General features: G+C 44.2%; 2 protein-coding genes across 2 annotated transcripts; one reads left to right on the top strand and one right to left on the bottom strand.

Moving 5' to 3' along the window:
- Positions 1-2,075: 2,075 nt before the first annotated feature.
- LOC125544519 (serine/arginine-rich splicing factor) lies at positions 2,076-6,061 on the top strand. Its single transcript, XM_048708241.2, has 6 exons — positions 2,076-2,734; positions 2,838-2,889; positions 3,203-3,301; positions 5,330-5,394; positions 5,503-5,673; positions 5,754-6,061. The coding sequence occupies exons 1-6, from the start codon at positions 2,153-2,155 to the stop codon at positions 5,820-5,822; spliced, it is 1,038 nt and encodes a 345-aa protein (XP_048564198.1). The 5' UTR covers positions 2,076-2,152; the 3' UTR covers positions 5,823-6,061.
- A 273-nt stretch (positions 6,062-6,334) lies between these two features.
- PDE194 (formyltransferase) lies at positions 6,335-10,059 on the bottom strand. The gene is made up of 10 exons (XM_048708240.2): positions 9,846-10,059; positions 9,580-9,777; positions 9,373-9,475; positions 8,654-8,724; positions 8,472-8,576; positions 7,944-7,977; positions 7,621-7,721; positions 6,997-7,056; positions 6,737-6,934; positions 6,335-6,649 (listed from the first exon to the last, which is right to left on the bottom strand). The coding sequence occupies exons 1-10, from the start codon at positions 9,966-9,968 to the stop codon at positions 6,557-6,559; spliced, it is 1,086 nt and encodes a 361-aa protein (XP_048564197.2). The 5' UTR covers positions 9,969-10,059; the 3' UTR covers positions 6,335-6,556.
- Positions 10,060-20,221: the final 10,162 nt, after the last annotated feature.

Below are 20,221 nucleotides of genomic sequence, written 5' to 3' on the forward strand. Positions count from 1 at the left end.
GAGCTTGGCCTCAGAATAGCCACTTTCATCATTCAGGCCCCTTTTTCATTCAGACACCTTTTTCAAGGTTCGAATGAAGTGATCCCTGTGTTTCTTTGCCTGTTGTACATGTACTGGTCTTATAGTGTGGGTCAACAGGAAGTGGAGTTTCTCTGAGCTCAGGTGAACAGTAAAATTATTATTTTTTAAAAAAGAATTTGTGGCAAATGTTCTAAGAGCTTGCAAACTTTCATCATGGAAATACATTCCTGAAAGGCGTGGTAAAAAATTTCGATACTCTGAAAATGAACACGATCAAAGTTTTGCCTTAAATTTCTAGGTACAGTAACATGATGTCTGCGGGGAAACTTTTCATTTTTGGAGATAATTGACATAGAGGTTTATCGGTTAACCATATATCCTTCGGGAACTCAAAAGAAAAAACATATACCCTCCGGAACCTAGTATTTTTTTTTACCATAATGAACTATTCTCGGGCATGACCATGGATGCTCCTCATGTACTACATCAACATAGTACAACCGAGGATAAGCCGATGCCGTCAACGCTCCGACAACCTGCCATGGCCAGTCCGGCTACCCTTGACATGGGCGCTGAGATCGTCCCTCTCATGATTTGTCTTAGTCTACAATTTATGTCTAGTCTATTTGGCTACCCGCGGTGCTTTTATATTAGTCCTGGGTGACACATGTTTGATTCAAACACCTAACCCTATGCTAATTACAAATCCAAATGTAACACAGTTTGCACACATAATGTGTGACATGAAATTTTAACATTTTGCGGTTGCAATAGTATGTCCTTAGACTAGTCACAATGGGGAGTAACTTAGAGTAGTAACATACGTATGTTACTACTCTATGTTACCACCTCCACAATGGGTAGTAACATATGTGTTGTGTCATGCATCACTTCATTTATTAGGTTATAGACTCATCTTTTCTTAATATGTGTGATGTTACACTAACTAGCTATGTTACCGCATGCCTCTCTTTCTTCATTAATTACATGCCACATCATTTATTTTGCCTAGATAAATGTGATGTTACCACCTATGTTACTTTCACTGCGGGTAGTCTTAACCTCTAATAATCCATTCCAAAAGCGAGAGTTTCAAGACGATGATTCACATAATCACATTGAGCAACAAGTCCACCCTTTGTTCGTAAATATAAGATGTTTTGGCAGTTCAATTTAAACTCCTAAAACGTTTGATACTTACAAACAGAGGTAATACTTTGTTTGAATTACAGGAGTATTTTGATGTAATAACACCTCAAAGTATACCATGTCTCTTCCTCTTGCTTTAGCAAAGCTTGATTAAGCTAAGAGAACAAGCGCTGCTTCCTTTCATTGCTGGTGATGCCGGTGATAATCTTGATCATCTCCTCCCGCTCGCGGATGCGCGCGTCCGCCTCGTCCGACTGCTCCGCCGTCAGCAGTAGCTCCTCCACGCGGCCCTCGTGCTCCTCCTCTGCGGCCCGCAGCTCGGCCACGGCCTTTTCCGTGCGCTCCTCGGCTTCCCGCTTCCTCGCCTCGGCCGCCTCCCTCTCCGTCTCCGCCGCGGCCAGGGCACGCTCCAGGGCCTTCACCTCCTCCTCTAGGTTCTCGACCGCCTCCGCCTCCGACGCCACGGCCTCCTTGACGGCCAGCAACCTGCCCCGCATCTGCGCCTCCTCTTCCGACACCGCGCCGCCGAGGACGGCCAGCACCGACGACCAGCACGACGACATGGCTGATCGACGGGCGTGTTCTCGTGTCGATCCGCTCTTGCACCGCAGACGGCACCAACGAGATATATAACAAAACTTATTTACGTCGTGCATACAAGGGAGGTGGCTACCCGATTTTATTCCTGGTCCGGTGTCCCGATCCTACTCCTCTGCTTCTCCCTGGTTCGACTCGGAGACGAGAGCGGGCCGCGGCCGCGAAGCGCGAGCTGGGCTTTGAGTCTTTGAAAAGCAAAGAGTAAACCCAGCCCACTGTATGGGCCCAAGCCCTATCGCGTTTGGTTTTGAGCCCAGCCCAAGCATCTCCCTAGTACTAGGAAGAAAAGAAAAAAAACTAGGAAGAAAAGAAAATCTCAAAAAAAAGTAGGAAGAAAAGAACAAAGAGTAAACCCAGCCCACTCGCCGGCGTCCCGACCAGCGGGATGGAGGAAGAGAAGGCGGCGGCGTACTACGACGAGCTCAACCGCAAGGGCGAGGGCGCCCGCCGCTTCAAGCAGGGTCTCGGCTTCTCCTCCGACGATCCCCAACCTGCCTCCTTCCCATCCAAGCCCTCCACCACCTCCTCCTCCTCGTTCCTCTCCGGCTTCGTCCGCGCCGGCGCCACCCCCACCCCCACCAGGCCGTCTCTGCCTCCCGAGGCCCCGCCCCGCCAGCGCCGTCGCTCTCGCTCGCCCTCCCCATCCCGTCCTCGGCCGCGGTCGAGGTCCCCGTCTCGCTCGCGCCGGCGCCGGTCAAGGTCTAGGTCCCGGTCGAGGGAGCGGAGGCGCCGGTCGAGGTCGAGGGAGAGGGGGGACCGCAGGGCGTCGCACCACCGGTCTAGGTCGAGGTCGCGCTCGCCGTTTCGCCGGAGTGGCAGGAGCTCACATGCCGAAGGCCGGCGTGACAGGCATGGGGATCGGCGGCGCGACGACGGCGGCCAGAGCCGTCATAGCTCGAAGGGGCGCGGCGGTACGGATGGCGGTAAAGTGGACTACTCAAGGCTCATTGAAGGATACGATAGGATGGTTGGTTCCATCTTTCAATTACTGCCTCGTAACTGTGCGATTGTGCAGCAGTGTTGTTTACCTGTGGTATTTTCGGAGTGATGAGCTGTTGATGTTCTTGCAGACTCCTGCTGAGAGAGTCAAAGCAAAAATGAAGCTTCAGCTTTCAGAGACAGGTATTGCCACATTCTTTTTTCCTGTTAATGAGCATTCCATGGATTATGCCCAATAGAGAGCGAGTACAGTGCGTGATCCAGCAGTAGTGCTTCATTCTTTTTTCCTGTTAATGAGCATTCCATGGATTGTGTTGCACGCACGAGTAAAATGCTATTCAAATACATTAGGGAAGACCCTTTGTTATATTTCATCTAATTCGTAGTTCAGCGCACACACAGTTATTGTGTAGGTTGTGTACGATCCGCGTGCCTTATGGCTGTTTTTTTTTTCATTGTTCTGAAGATTATATTGTTTATTTTCAATGTTTGACAGCTTCGAAGGATTCCACCCTCGGAACTGCCACTGTGAGTTGGGGGAGGTTTGAATTCAACAAAGATGCTCCACTTGATGAAGATGACAATGATGTTGAAGGTCAGGCTTCTTATGGATGCCTTTGAATTCAATAAGGATTCCTGTCTTTTTTAGTGAATTGATTACCCCCTCTATATGTGTAGCGAGTTCTTGTACCATTTTAGACACCCACCTACGGATCCAATATTAGTTTTTGAAAGTTCATATTGGCTGGGTACTTGAATATGAAGCACTGCTAGGATTTTGTAATCCTAGTTTAGGTTGTAGCCCTATGGAGCACCGATAAGGCGACACCTATACAGCGATACGGGATACGACAATTTCTAGAAACAGCAATACGGCGATACGGCGAGTATATGTAAATAATTAATAAAATGACATGTAATAAAAACAAACATAATGAAATGTGTGAGATGAGATCAAAATGTTGCCCCATTGGTTGCCTGATTGCCTGATTGCCTCTTTCTTTTCTAGTCTTGAATGATCATCCAGGTCCTCAACTCCTCATGGTGTATGCAAAATAGAAAATACATCACATGATATTAGACTTGATAATTTGAGATAGAGAAGCATGAAAAGTGGAAACATAAACATTAGCAAAGCAATTGCAAGCAGTAACATAAATAAGCTGTAGGCAGTAGCAGGCTAGCAGCAAAGCAATAGCAGGCACCAAGCAGCAACATCAGCAAGCTGTAGGCAGTAACAAGCAATAGCAAGCACCAAGCAGCAACATCAGCAAGCTGTAGGCAGTAGCAGCAACGCAGCAACATCAGCGAGCAACATTAATCTACATATTCTACAAGCAGCCACGAGCCAGCCACGCATAGCTCAATTCGTACTCCAGCTTAGAGTAACAACTAACAAGCAGTAGCAAGTAGTAGCCACTAATGATTGAAGACAAACAGGTGAATGGATAGATCAACTAGACAGTAGCAGTATTTGCCGGAGCTACTTACTTGCTGGCGGGTGGCGACTGACGGCGGCGACAGAGAAAACCGATTCAGTCGAGGCGGCGGCTTGGCGAGTCAACAGGGCAGCGAGCTGATTCCAGGCAGCGAGCGCCAGTATGCAGCGGCGGCGAGGCAAGTCCAGACAGCGGCGGTGAGGCAAGTCCAGGCAGGTGGCAGAGGCGGCTCGCTCATGCGCGTCTCCCCTGTCGGGCGAAGAGAGTGAAAGAGAGAGGAGGACAGATGCTAGGTTTGGTACTGGGCTGGACGTTTTCCCCTGTATCATGGGCAGTGAACAGCCCGTATCGGCGTTTTTTCTTCTTTTTTTTAATCAAAAAATATAATACTCGGGCCCTACGCGTATCGCGGCCGTATCAGCCGTATTGGCGCCGTTCTGGACAGGGACACACCAGTTTCCTACGTATTGGTGCTTCAGAGGTGTAGCCCACATTGCAAGTCCGGATATAGCAAATTTCCCACATGAAAAATTAATTATGTTTTACACACCCTAGCCAAATTTCTCATCAGCACATTTTTTTAATCGATTTACCTTTTATTACCTGTGTTGCAAGATGCACTCTGCTCTAGGAAGGCAATATGACTAATTGTCACAATGTGTATAATTCCATCTGAGAAAGTGTATAGTTTACCATCTCCGGTTACAATTTGCACACGTAGTGAAGAGACCAAATGGTGTACTTGGTTGTTCTTGTTCTATTGTTCTATCAGGGTTTTATTGATGTAAAGTTGAGAATGGGTTTGGATCACACTTAGAATATAGTTTGTCTGTTATAGAGTTGATGCCGCTACACTTGGTTAATATACAGGTTTGGAGCACCCAGGATATGAGAATATAGTATACTGTGGTGTCTTTACTATGTAGTTTGTATTGACGATAATTTACAACAGCTAGTGCAATACGTCAACTATTCGACCAACACCTTTATTGAGCTCTGGTATGCATCTTTTGAAGGATGCAATGCATATTTCTTGTTCTACACTATGCAAGATATTTAGTACCCTGAGCTTGTAAGAAGCTTTGGTGTATGATTCTACACAGAAGTTTGAACCCTTCGTTTTGGCATGTCAATTTTTTTGTCTGATAACACATAATTTGTCTGTCCCTGCTCTCCTTTTTTAGTTGCCAATGATGATGCTACACTGGTTAAGCACATAGGGAAGAGCTTCCGACTTTCTACGGTGGAGGTACTTGTGCTATAAAATAGTGAATTTACAATGCTATATATTATATATTTTCCAACTTGTTCCTAACCAGCCGTATTTTGTATATGCCTTGTTGTTTGCATGTCATAGTCAAAGAATGAGAACATAGTCAGAGATGCACATGATGAGGCTATGTTTGGTGTACCTATGTCTTCGAATGTTGATACGGAAACATCTGAGGATGAGCTTAAAACCAATGGCGAAGGCAAGAAAGCTGAAGATGTTGAAGCTCAACCTAGCAGTTCCCTCATTAGCGATGAAGTAATCCCCCCTAGCTCTTCCATGCATTTTGTTTATTTCGGCGTGTGCCAAAAGATACTAATGAAACAAAGTTCTGTTAGGTTCTGGCAATGCAAAAGATGTCATGGAGAGAAAGGATGGAGAAGCTGCGGCAGAATTCAAATACATGAAGTTAGTCCTTGCTAAAATGCTGGATACTGTATACTTCCACATCTGCTGTTCTACTCATACACACGTTGTATTTATGAGTTGTAACATTAGGCAGCATTGTGTTCAGGTCGATGTTTTGCGTACTAATTCAGTGTAAGATTTGTTTAGCAAACTTACCGTTGAAAGTTGTCCATGTTGTGTTTCTAAATAGGTGAATGGTTATTGCAGTTTCACCAGAAAACATACTAATTGAACTGAATGTATCGGCTTCTTGGATGTATACTAATTGAACCAGAAAACTTACCGTTTGGAGCTGTCGACTGTTTTGTTATCGGCTTCTTGGATGTATGCTTTGCCGTTGCGAAAGTCACCCCTCATTGCATCAACTGTCAGTCTGTGAAGCCTAGCGATCACAGCCAATCATGATTGAATTCTCGAATGATGAAACCAACGTTATTCTGTCTCCATCATTCAAGGTAACATTGTATTCCTTTTACTAGAACTGGAAATAATACGGACAAGGATGACAATCTGGAAAACTATTGATTTGTCAAAAGAAAGTAAGGGCACAAAATCTTAATAATTTTCTTTACAAAAATTAAGACCATCTTTTTGCCCCCTGCAAATTTCTCTAAGGATAAATGTCAACAACCCTTTAACCCTGCAAGATGCATCTAAACCGAGCACGGCATATGGCCGTCTTGGCATTTGCATCCTTTGCACATGTGCTGCAAAATGAATGCAGATTTCTCTCTTATGTTGATTTTAATAGCTTCTGACCACGCAAACCATTCCAGAAGTCCCGAGCCGTGGTTACCTTCTTTCCAGGTAGCTGAAGCTCCAAGACCTAATATGCACATGACAACAGACAAATTTGAGAAGGCCATGAGCAAAACAAGCAGAATGTCATTGTTATGCCAAATGGAGTTCATACCTCAAGCCAAGTTGACCCACTGCAAGGAATGAGCAGCGAGTTCCCTGAGAATAGTATTTCATTTTCGTCTCCGACTTTGTCACAGGACGTGGAAACATTTGTACTGATAACCTTGATGTCTAGAACATCGGGTTCGCCATTTTGGTTCAGAAGTTGCAATGTTGCGCGGGTTCCTGGCCATCCTGCAAATGCTCGCACCTACCAGAGTTGGTTGGCAATAGCTTCCATGAGTACATTAATTAAAGATTCAGAAAACTCACCTTGTTATGGAGAACTTTAGCTTCTTCGTCAAATGTCAGCCAGGACTCGTCCGAATTCATCTGGAAACAGATGTTTTCATGATAAATTAGTTGGCTTGAAGTGCCAGTAGATTAAGGTTTTCCAGTCTCAGCAAGTGCATTATTGGAACAAATTAAAAAGAATGCTAGTTACAACCATACAAATACTAATATACGAAGAAATATGCCCTAACAGAACTTCAGTACACATCGTATAGAGTTACAGATGAACTTTAGAGACACAGGGTGGAGTAATGATCAGGTGATCGCAACAAATGGGCTTGCAATTCCCCACATAAGCTTATAGCTGCACTTGGAAGCAAACAGTGAATTTGATAAGGATTTTAGCAAGTCATCGCATATGAACTAAACTGCAGCAGGACGTTTCCCAAAGCTCATGCAACTTGTTTATTATTTATTTCGGTCAATGATGATTAACTTTATAGCATCAGGCTTGATGTTAGATTTTTTTTACTAGTGAATTTTGACAAAGACTAGTACCGAGGAATTCTATACCCATCTGCATATCAAAATACTTAATTGAGTTGCATCAATTAAAAAGGAAAAAAGAAAAATATCTTTGTAGCCACTCCTGTCCATTACTACCTTGGGCGCCAGTGTAGCTTTGGAGTCATCTTGTGGCTTTGCCTTTTGCTTAGCTGAACCATCAAGAACGGATGGTAGTTCATCCAGCAGTAGCTTGGACCCTATTAATACAACTTCAAAATTACCAAGTCTGAATAGTTCAAAATTATCCTAAAATGTTCTTAAGATATTCAACCTGTTTCTCTGTGAATTGTAAAGCATAATCAATTAATCAAGTCTATCTAGGAGAGGTATGCCAGTAGGAAGACCAACTCCATGTAATGACCATGGAAGAGATATATACATATCTTTAGTGATGGAATATGATCAGTTTGAGTTTATACCTATATTGAATAGTATAGCAAGCAGCTCTGGTGCCTACAAACAAAATGATAAAAGTTTATCAAACGCGACACTATGTAAAGCTGATAATCAAACAGCACAGCATCATCTGAAATTTAAATTATCTTCAGCTTCTAACATGAACTAACCCAACCCTTGCACAGAAGCATCATCCAGTAAATTAGCAAACAAATAACATATCATGCCAGTTTAAATATGGTGCTCCATGAAAAGTTTCCAATGTTAATCAGTCCTCATGAACACAGACAGACACCACACTAAAAGTATGATAGTGCATTCGAACTATTTTCATTCAACGAGCATCTATTTTCATTACCAAGAAAGGAATCCCGAAATGATGGTTATAATTTATAAAGAATAGCAAGCGAGAAGCCTCAGTTTTTCTAACTATTAGCATCAGCACAAAATGATTTCAGTAAACATATGACAGTGTCAAAGACTTGCAGAACTGCTTTTGCATAGCAGTCAAGATGGTCCCTCAAACTGGCACAAGAAAAAATATTATCTACCTTGATGCATTCATCGACAGAAAACCTTTCGCAAGCAATCACTGGACCTGCATCCAAGGCACGGACAGTATATGCAAGGGAAACACCTGTTTCTGCAACACCATCCTACAGACATAGTTGATAACTTGGGTATATGTCGTAATTTGACTGGCTCAGAATTGTAACAGGTGCATCATACAGACCTGCAATGCCCTCTGCACAGGAGCTGCACCGCGATATAGAGGCAACAAACTTGGGTGTATATTAACTGTACCTGGTATACAAGGAGACATGACAAATGATCAGGGTTCAAAGTTTCCAAACAACATTTTTGTAGCAAAATTCATTGTGCCACATATTGTTTCCTGGCAGGGTATGGTTAGTAACACTGGTTCCCCTAAGCTTGACTGGTACTGGCTGGAAGTTCGGTTTGTGGGGAACCAGAGCAGAATCAGATCTAGCATGAATCATCCGACAAAGCTTGATTTGAAATTATTTGTAAATGTATTGCCTAATAATGGTGATGTATGGACATCGAGTGATCGGTGGCAACTCTCTGGTAACCATTAGTTCTCCTAGTCGTATGAATGATGATGCTAGCATGCAATAAGCTGATATGAGGAGTGGATATTTGGGGAATGGGTGGATTCCATAAATATTGCAACCATTACAAAAATGGGTTAATGTGCGGTACCAATACTGTATGAAATAGACACAAAAAGACCTGATTTGGTTTTGAGCCACTGCAACAAAACTACCAAAGTCAAGCAAACATGTATAGTGAACTAAGTAGTAAAGTACAAGAACAAAATCTCAGTAAATGTTGCTGGATTCCTAGTGAACTAGCATTACTGTTTGAACGTGCAATTCGACTAAAACAATGGCAATGCTGGCAATTTGACAGACAGATTTCTGGACTTACCACATGGTGGGATATCAAGAAACCTCTGTGGCAAAATGTTCCCGTAAGCAGCAGTGATGCAAAGTTCTGGTCTCACCCCCTTCAAGTCAGACAGAAAGGACTCCTGCATTGCAAGACAAACCACTATGAGCTGCACATCCTCCTACATTCGGCACCACAATAGCCTCGATTTGGAGAAGACTAGGAGAACGGTTCTGAAGAAAGCACCTCCCCAGCGCGCTCGGGGGTGAAGATGAGGTCGCCAGGGAACCCTCGCTCGAGCGCGAGCTGCGCGACGGCCGACGGCAACAGCTTCCTCCCCCTGTTCTTGGCGGCCGGCGGCTGTGTCACGACGGCAGCGACCTGGAATGCGGAGTCGGGGGAGCTGGACGCGGCCAACAACGTGTCCAGGACCGAGGCAGCGACCTAAGGCGCGATCCGAATCCTCGAATGAGACACTGGACTGGACGCTGGGAGTTTGCGGGAGGTGGTACCTGGGGAGATCCCAAGAAGACGATGTTCTTCTTCTTGGTGCCGGCGGCGGCGGATGTGGCCGAGGCGGATTTGGCGGCGCAGCAGAAGAAGCGGCGCAGCAGCGGCGGGGAGCAGCGCGCCATGATTCCTTGGAAATTTGGGATAGGGATTTGGGGCCGAAGGAACAGAAAACGGTGACGCTAAATCCTCATGCTCTCATTGGAGACTGGAGGGCCAAGATTGGATTCAATTTGTTTAACTTTATTTAATACTTCCTCCGTTCTAAAATAGATGACCCAACTTTATAGTAACTTTATACTAAAGTTAGTATAAGGTTGAGTCATCTATTTTGGAACGGAAAGAGTATATAAAAGATGTTAGTCTATGTTCCAAAGAAAAGATGTTAATCTATTTGATTCCCTTGATTCAAAGGATTTCTTATAAGCTTTGGAGGATAGATTGTTATGATTTTTCTACGTGGACTATTTGCTTTGTAGGATTATAAATTCCTTTTTTAATGATTTTGTTTGCACTATGTTTCAAAGAAAAAAGAGGTAATAATACTAGTGGTGCCTGAACTTGTCCTGGATGTTCACTTTAGTGCCTGAACTTGAAAAATACGTTAAACTGTTTCTCAAACTTGGCATGAACGTGCAAATACGGTACTAATCTCATTTGTAGACGTAAATTGTGCAGACGTGGCACCATATTTGGCTGACTTCGCATGGGGCCCACTTGTAGAGACGAAAAAAGATTTTTAGAGAATACCATGTCTATATGACTAGTGGGTCCTGCTTGTCAGTTCATAAGGAAAATTGAAAGAAAAATATTGTGGCCCAATAGGATGTGAACCTGCGACATCAAGTAGGCTAGTGTCATGTGATAGCCACTCCATCCAAACGCTTTAATTCCCAAATATGGCCCCTTATATTACTGTACTGTAAGTTAAAATGCATGTGTTGCTTAAATGGGCTGCAGTTAGTACGACCCATTTAGTACTTTTTTTTACAAAAATTGTAAAAGTCTGCTTAAATTATAATCGTAGTAATACAAACTGTACCACTCTGCACTTTGCACATGTTAACATCAATATATTATAATCATAATAATAAACTTAGATTCAAATAAACATGTGGTATTATTAATTACTTCATGGTAAATAAATATTCATGTGCATGTATTATTTTGAAAATTCTATAAACCAGGCCCCATGCCATGTCATGGGTTATAAATATTTGTGGTACACCTCGTGGTACACAAATTTCCATGCACAGATAAAATAAATATGTAGATGTATAATTATTCAAATGTATGAATAATGAAAATAATATTTACGAACTGTAATTTTTTAAAGAAATTTTTAATATTTTATATTATACAAAGATATTTATACTTAATACTATATATTATTTCAATTATCTGAATGTTTTAAAAATAGTACATTAATATTTTTAAAATTACATGAACATTTATAAAAGTTATTTATTTAATTTTTTGATAAAATTTATAACTGTTAATACCACGTGAATATGTGAACTTAATTTGTATTACTGTGATTTATAATTTACAGATATTTTATAGATCGGTTTTTAATAACATGTGTTAAATTGGCCACACTGACTCCAACCTACTCCCTCCGTTTTAAAATATTTGTCTTTTTAGTGATTTCAAATGGCTATCACATACGGATGTATATAGATATATTTTAGAGTGTAGATTCATTTATTTTGCTTCGTATGTAGTCACTTATTGAAATCTCTAAAAAGACAAATATTTAAGAACGGAGAAAGTATTTACATAGTGCAAATGTTTACCTTACAGTACGTTAAAACGAAGGAGCCACAGTTATCAAGTTAGATCTGTCCAGTAGAGTGGCTAGCATAGCAAGTGTACACACATAAGGGTGTAGGTTTGATTCCTGGTGCCCACAGTTTTTCCACTAGTTTTCATTATCACTGATAGGGCAGGACCAGTAGTCATACAGACATGGTATTCAGCTAAACATGTCAGCACACTTTACGTCTATAAATAGAATTAGCATCGTATTTGCACGTTTATGCCAAGTTTTAAAACCAGTTTGACGTATTTTTCAAGTTCAGACACTAAAGTGAACATCCATGGCAAGTTCAGACACCACTGATGTTATTACCTCAAGAAAAAAAATACAACTACTTAGGCCATCTACAATCAGACTTGGCAAATCCGCTCCCTAAATGTACGCGGGAGCATTCAGACACTTTTGCTGACAGCGGACCCTCATTTCTCCTCCTGGACAATCACACTCCTAGTATCCAAACTCTCATTTTCTTGTAAAATCATGCACGCCCATTATATAACACAAATTCGTCATCAATTCAACAAATTGACAAAGCAAAATAACCATAATTCAACAATTCAACACATGCCAAAATAAAATTCAACAATTCATGCATAGATAGGCGACACATGAATGAATCAAATGTCTCCATTCTTGCACTCGTTGATCCTTTTTATATATAAATAGTGAAAGTGCGTTATATCGACTAGAGGGGGGGTGAATAGGCGATTTTTATGAAAGTCTTCAAAACGTGGGAGTTATGAAGACACACAGTGAAGATTATGCCTATTACTATGCAGCGGAAGTTAGATTACACTAGGCCAGCCATGGTCAGGTATTCAATAGAGTGAAAGCACAATGACAAACAGCTTCAGTGTAATAAGGATCAGGTAGGAAGAAGTTATGAAGCCAAACAGATCATACATTCACGTTGTAAAGACAAAAGATAAAGCAAGCATGCAATGGCTTCATAATGAATAACAGTAAGTCAAAGAAAGTGAAGATGAAACCAGTGACTCGTTGAAGACAATGATATGTTGGACCAGTTCCAGTTGCTGTGACAACTGTACGTCTGGTTGGAGCGGCTAGGTATTTAAACCAAAGGACACACAGTCCCGGACACCCAGTCAAGGACACTTAGTCCAAGACACCCAGTCCTCACCGTTTTCTCCTTGAGCTAAGGTCACACAGACCTCGCCCAATCACTCTGGTAAGTCTTCAAGGTAGACTCCCAAACCTTCACAGACTTCGTTCACTGGCAATCCACAATGTCTCTTGGATGCTCAGAACGCGACGCCTAACCGTCTGGAGGATGCACAGTCCTCAAGTGTAATAAGTCTTCAGATCACACAGACAAGGAGACTTAAGTGATGCCCAATTTACTCTGGCTCTGGGTGGTTAGGGCTTTTCTCCTCACTAGGAATTTTTCTTTCAAAGGCTTCGAGGTGGGTTGCTCTCAAACGACAAAAGCCGTGCACTGAAATCTGAGCAGCCAACCGTTTATGGTTGTGGGGGTGGACTATTTATAGCCACTTGGCAACCCGACCTGATTTGTCCGAAATGACCCTGGGTCACTAAGGAACTGACACGTGTACCAACGATCGAATTTTGAACTCACACGGCAACTTTACTTGGGCTACAAGTAAAGCTGACTTGTCTGACTCTGGACAAGATTTGCTCTCATAGTCTTCGCTCGAAGACATAGGATTTGAGTTAGGCATCACTTCAGTCATTCTGTCTGGTTCTCTTGGACCCCACTTAACAGTACGGTGGTTCTTACGACACAACATAAATGAAATGAAACTACGAAGGATCTAAGTCTTCGAGTTCCATAAGCTTCATAGGGAGTCTTCTCATGTCATTGTCTTCAATATGAATATCTTCATAAACCACCATTGTCTTCAATGTCTTCGTACATTTTTAGGGGTCATCTCTGGTAGTAAAACCGAATCAATAAGGGACTTCTACCTGTGTTTTCCAGCAATTCTCACAAACACATTAGTCCCTCAACTAGGTTTGTCGTCAATACTCCAAAACCAACTAGGGGTGGCACTAGATGCACTTACAATCTCCCCCTTTTTGGTGATTGATGACAAACTAGTTGAAGTTTTCAACGGGGAACATAATTTGTGAAATTGTAAAGGAATTGTCTTCATAAGTTGCAAGGGCTCCCCCTGAAGATGTGCATATAAGTAATTTGCTTCTTGAATGCAAATGCACATGGCAGGTTGTACTTGTGGAGATCCACTTCAACTTATGATGACAATCCACTATGCATGTGAAAGTGTATGAAGATAATGACATGCATAATGGAAAATGGACGTCTGCAGAATGAGATGAGTGCGGAATTTATCGTCGCACATGCGGAATTTATCTTCGCAAAACGGAGTGACAAACAGGTAGCAGACGACCATCAATGCTAAGTGTTACAACTCAATGAAGCAAATGTAGCAAAAACAGGAGTTGTAAGCACGAAGCAAAATGTAGCAAAGTATGAAGGCACCCGCCCATAGTGACCCGCTTGAAGACTATAAACATCATATGCTTCTCCCCCTTTTGTTAGTGATGACCAAAAAGGTTTGAAGACATAGAGGTTTCTACGCGTTCCCAGGCGCAGCAGGGTCGGTGGAGTTGTTTGGTGGCGGTGCAGACGAGCTTGGTGCAGATTCGACGCGCGTTGAAGCAGGTGGAGATGATGTCGCGTCGTCTTCTTCTTCAATAATCCGGGCAGACACGGTGGCAGCAGAAGAAGAGAACTCTGACTCTTCAAGTGATGGTGTGCTGTGCATCACCGCTCTTCTTGGAGGCGTGGAGTCAAACTTGAAGTGCTCTGTGAAGCCATCCTCATGCAGTTCAGCTTCAGGGCACATCATGGTGAGGCCCTTCCAAGTGCGGCGACAGGTCTCGTGTGTGACAAATGCATTCTTGGTTGCCATATTTCTGATGCGATTGACGTCTTGCATGATGCTTCTCATCTGCCTCTTGAGCCAGTCGTGATGCCTATCTTGCTTTTGGTGAAGAGCCACAAGAAGCTCTCTGTCATTGAGTGCATGAGCGCGCTTCTTGGGTCTCTTTGCAGCTGTGCTGTTGGTGGCTTCAGTTGATGCAGGGGCACGTGTGGTGCCAGCCATTGGATACACTCGGGAGAGAGCTTCAACACCTTCAATATTTTGAGTGAAGCTCTGGTGTTCTGCATTCTGAAGACTTAATGGTTGCTTGGCAGGCTCTGGATATATTGCTTCAGCAGATGTGTCCACATCTGGCAAAAATATCCTATGGTTGCGGGCTGAGGGTTGATAGGAGATTGCAGAGTGAAGCTTGATCAGCCTCATAACCCAAGGAGCATAGAACTTTAATCCAAACAATTCTGAGGCAGACGCTGCAAGTTGACGGATGAAGAGATCCTGTGCGTTGAAGCATTTGCCATGAAGAATGCAGAAGATGAGAGTCTTCATAGCACCTTCAATCGTTGCATATCGAGAGTGTCCCTTAACGGGCCAGAGAGTCCGCCTTATGATGTGATATATTGTTCTGGGCAGGTACTCTAAGTCTTCAACGAAGAACCGAGTTGGATAGGGTGCATTAGGAGGCAATGGCTTCATCATTGAGAGCATCTGACTCATATCTGGCTCAGGACGCTGAAATATGCTCTCAATTGCTTCAGCATGGAGTTGGCAGCCTTCTTCAAAGAATTCGCCAGGAGTGGGAAGGCCGGTAAGCTCAATTATGTCGAAAGCATTTGCTTCATGATGGACATTGCCGGTCATCCACTCCAGGATCCATGTCTTTGGATCGCTGTTATAGCCTTTGATATGCAGGGTGGCATAGAACTGGAGCAGAAGCTCTTCGTTCCAGTGCTCTTCATCGGTGATAAACGGCAGCAGACCCACTTGCTTGAAGCAATCCAGTGCTTCTTCCAGACCAGACAGACCAGCAACAGCTTCAACCTCAAGGCGCTTGTGAGGAAAGATGCGGCCTTGGTTGTATAGGATGCATGAATAATAGCTGCGATGTTGATGGCTCCAGAACCTATCTGATACAATCCGTTCCCTTGAATAAGGGTTCTTGGAGCAGTTGAAAAACGTGTTGTCTGCCCTGAAGCCGTTGATGTTGAAGGAGCCAGGAGCTGATGCAGGACCTGGGAACCTTGGCAGTCGTGGGATCGGCTTCTGGACCTGGGGCCTGTGCGCAACATGATAGTTGAATTGGGGACCCGCAGCAGACTCAGGCACAGAAGGTTCAGGAGCAGTGTCTTCATTGTCTTCTGAAGCTGTTGTTGGGAAGGGCTCCACATTTGCTTCGGCGTTGTTTGTGGTAGCCTCAACATTTGCAGCCTCCACACGTGTAGTTGGAGGGACGAACTCAGGCATGTTCTCCTGGAGAACTGCTTCTTGTTGGTGTGGTGAAGTTTGAGCTTGTGGTATTTCTGCATGCTCTTCGGCTGATGCAGCCGGAATGTCGTCAGCAGCCTGAGCCCTTGGCCCTCTGCGAAGCCTACGAAATTTAGGCGACGCCGGTGGAGTTGCAGTGGGCTGGGGTTCATTATCTTCCTCCTGTGGGCGATCTGCCCACGATGCATCTTGTGTGATTGGCGTCAATGGACGACCAATGCTGATCAGTTCGCTTGTCTCAAGCTGAGGAAGGGCTGCATCACCTTGAACATTGTCTTGGAGACCAATGTCTTCAGCAGCGTTGTGGTCGGCTGCTGGAATGTCTTCAGCGTGTGGAGCCTCTATGAAAGCAGGCTCATGCACTGTTAACTGACGATCTGCGTCAGGATAGCGGACGGAGAGGGGTTCAACTATCAAGGGCTCTGTGGGAGCAGCCCGAGATTTCTTGGTCTTGCGCTTCTTGATAATGGGGTCAGAAGGAGAGGCTTCAGATTGTTTTCTCTTCCTAGCTTCAGCCTCTGCAGTCCGTGTCTTCTTGAGTTCTGAGGCGGTTGATCGACTCTTTGGCTTCGAGCCAGTCGTTGCAGTGGGGAAGACAATCGGAGCAGTTTCTGACCTTGGCGTCTCTGGTTCAGGCACAGCAGGCTTCTTTTTCTTCTTTGCGGCCACCCTGGGGTCAATGCCTGGACGTCCAAGTGCCTTGCGCTTCTCGGCCTCATTGTAGGCCTGCACGCAGCGATCAGCCAGAGTCTTCATGCGCTCTCGCGAGCCTTGAGCTTCGGCACGCGTCTTCAGGAAGTTCTCTTTCATCTCGTGCAACATGATCTTGAAGTTTTTCACTTCTTGCACGCTGAGCTTGGCCACGTGCTTCTTGAACTGAGCCTTTTCAAAATCAATTTTCTGCTTTAGTTCAACAATGCGCTGGGCTATTACAAGTTCTGAAGCAATTGCGCCTTGGAAGGCGACGCTGAGGCCTATGGGCAGCTGCAGATCGTTGAAGCTGATGTCTGGTGAAGCAAACCATTCATCGATGAAGTTGTGGATGATGGCGACATCAAACAGAGGCAGATTGTTAAAGATTTCAGCCTCCTCCTTGCTCTTGATGAGCTGCTCAAGAGCGTCATCTCCAAGATCTTCATCGCTTGACAGATCAATGGTTTCGCAGCGCAGAATGGCGGCAGCTGTGAGCTCTTTGCCTGTGTGTGGCCGAGACTTCTTGGCTTCTTGGGGCTTGGAGACTCGTGATACATCTTCAGACTGCACTCTGACTTCAGGAGGTGCAGTTTTCAATGGCTTCGCCCTTGAGATTTTTGAGGCAGGGGCCGGCTTCGAAGCTTTTGGTTTCTTTGTCTGCTTTGGCTTCGGCACAGCAGGAGCTTCATCAGACTTAAAATCAGCTGGAGGGTCATTCACAGCAGTCACTTGGACCAAGATGTGGGTAATCAGGCCCTCAAGATTGGCAAATGGACCGATGATATTGGGTTCCGCGTCGCGTGTGCCATCTGCCCTTGGTGATGAGGGGCCAGGGTTGAAGTCAAGCCCAAATTTCTTCTTGTTTATCTTTGCTGACTGTTGGGCAAACTGAAGGTTGCGCTTGAAGAGATTGTCGTCACGACACCAGAGAAGTGACGATGGATGTGCTTCAGCTGGCTGTGGTCCTCTCACCATGCATGGGTAGAAGCCTTGAGCAATGGCTTCGTCTCTGGACTTGGGTACGAGATTTTTGTATAATACGTCTCCCCACGGTCTCTTGATGGCGCACTTTTCGGCATACTCCTGAGTGACGAAGCGGTATTGAAACCATTGCTCTGCCCAATATCTTCGAATCCATTGGATTCGTGTCTTGCGCTGACCATAGCTTTCTTCAGGATCAGTTTTGTACATCTCAGCCAATTCATCAGGCAGATTTTTGGACGTTTCACCACGTCTCTGTCTGCCTCCCTTCCTTGTTGCTGTTTCTAAAGCCATGAATCTTAACTTGGAAGGCTTCAAGATGTTCAAAGGCTTCAAAGGCTTCCTTTTGCTTGACCAACAAGAACTGGCTTCAGGAGAGTTGATGTGATGCTGCAAGTACTCTGCAAATGAATGCAGACTATGAGAACCAAAGGATTCTCCCACGAACATGTACCTGTGACAGTATTAAGGTGCAAGGGAAGGGGAAGAGGTCATATGCATTCTCAGAAGATTTTGAAGATAAATCGGTTTAGAAGACATTGACCTCATCGTGCGAAGACATTCACTTATAGATAAGAAGTTGGTTCCAGATTTGTACGAACCCATAGATCAGTACAAGTGAGGAATCTAACTACTTTATGAAGCACAAGTGAATATACTAGGCATGTTATGAGTTGCAGCGAGAGATCTAACTGGTGTGAAGAGAAACTTCTTATGGTTGAAAGTGACAGAACCAAGAGATCAAAAGAAGCTGTAAAAGGAAGTTTTATTTACCCCACTGGAACTGCTAGACGAAGTGGGAGTTGAGGCCAAACAGTTCGATCCTCCGTGCCCTAACTTGGCGATGGAAGACACCTACGGCGACGGTGGAGAGAGCGATGTCCGCTGTCGGCGTGAAAACGGCGTCGGAGAGGTTGCGGCAGTGAAGCGCTTCGTCGCCGGCGTCGTCGAGAGCTAGCGGTGGCGCTAGGGTTCGTGCGAGGGTGGAAGAAGAGATAATGACCGCAGTGAATCGTGTATTTATAGGGATATAGGCGGCACTGCGCTATTACTCAGGTGCCCCTGGCGGTTCGCATTTGAGGCACGTGTGGCCAGTTAGAGGATATTGGGGTTTGTTCCATGTCCCACGCACACCTAAATTGTCGGGCGGTCGTTCCTGCTTCTCCGGATCTTATGTGGAGGAATGAGCATTAAAAAACGGACTTTTATGGTTGTCTCTATGTCTTCGGCTGGCAAGGACACAGTGAAGACATTCGACAGTTTCAACAGAATGCATATGACTTGGAGAGATAGAGTTTGAGATAGAAAGCATAGAGAGGTTAGGGTCCGATCACATTCACTTAGTTCAAAAAATTCAATCAAGAAGACATAGCTATAAGTGAATGCTGTAGAGGACAGAACACTAGTATGTATATATATCCATATAATCAACGTAGTGAAGATAATCATGAAGACATGTTGAGTTCGAAGCCAAACCAAATGTGAAGATAATGCAAGGTAACGCCATGAGTGAAACACTTCAAAATGGAACGTTTGGTGGTGGCGTTACCCACCGTATAGGAAGTATTAGATCCAGACACGGCGCACAATTATCGTGGCGCTCCGAAGTCAAATTCCACATTAATGTATTCACACTTAGAATGTACGTCTTCATTGATTGAAGATATACGTTACTTTGTGTGTTGTACATCTAAGTCATCAATATGCATAAGTGTTAGGATGTGTGCCTGATCACAGGACATTTGAAGATTCCAAGATATTTAGCTCATACCGTAACTTGCAAAACCTCTTCTCATCCAAGGGCTTAGTGAAGATATCCGCCAATTGCTCTTCAGTGTTGACGTGTATGATATCAATGTCTTCCTTCACAACATGATCTCTGAGAAAGTGATGACGAATTTCAATGTGCTTTGTCTTCGAGTGTTGAACTGGGTTGTTGGCAATCTTGATGGCGCTTTCATTGTCGCAGTAAAGTGACACTTGCTTCAGATGGATGCCATAATCCTTGAGTGTTTGCTTCATCCACAGAAGCTGAGCGCAGCAAGATCCAGCAGCAATGTATTCAGATTCAGCAGTGGAGAGAGATACACAGTTCTGCTTCTTTGAAGACCAACATACAAGTGATCGTCCCAGAAAGTGACATGTGCCTGATGTAGACTTGCGATCAACTTTGTCACCAGCATAATCAGCATCCGAAAATCCAACCAAATCAAACTCTGAGCCCTTTGGATACCATAATCCTAGAGTTGAGGTGTGAGCCAAATATCGAAGAATTCGCTTCACAGCTAAGTGATGCGACTCCTTTGGTGCCGCTTGAAATCGAGCGCACATGCAAACACTAAGCATGATATCTGGCCTAGATGCACATAAATAAAGCAAAGACCCAATCATGGAGCGGTATACCTTTTGATCGAACTCTTTACCATTGTCGTCAGGACCTAGATGATGTTTGGCTGGCATTGGTGTTGTGAAGCCTTTGCAATCTTGCATACCGAACTTCTTCAGGCACTCTTTA

The sequence above is a fragment of the Triticum urartu genome, chromosome 3A, assembly GCF_056163025.1.
Source record: "Triticum urartu cultivar PI428250 chromosome 3A, HENAU_Tu73, whole genome shotgun sequence".
Lineage (NCBI taxonomy): Eukaryota > Viridiplantae > Streptophyta > Magnoliopsida > Poales > Poaceae > Triticum > Triticum urartu.

Coding starts and splice junctions, on each gene's coding strand:
- PDE194 (XM_048708240.2), bottom strand. CDS start 9,968: ATGGCGCGCTGCTCCCCGCCGCTGCTGCGCCGCTTCTTCTGCTGCGCC. Junction 7,978..8,471: donor CTGTCGATGAATGCATCAAG/GTAGATAATATT, acceptor TTTTGTTTGTAG/GCACCAGAGCTGCTTGCTAT. Junction 7,722..7,943: donor TGCTATACTATTCAATATAG/GTATAAACTCAA, acceptor TTGTATTAATAG/GGTCCAAGCTACTGCTGGAT.
- LOC125544519 (XM_048708241.2), top strand. CDS start 2,153: ATGGAGGAAGAGAAGGCGGCGGCGTACTACGACGAGCTCAACCGCAAG. Junction 3,302..5,329: donor AGATGACAATGATGTTGAAG/GTCAGGCTTCTT, acceptor CTCCTTTTTTAG/TTGCCAATGATGATGCTACA. Junction 5,395..5,502: donor TCCGACTTTCTACGGTGGAG/GTACTTGTGCTA, acceptor TGCATGTCATAG/TCAAAGAATGAGAACATAGT.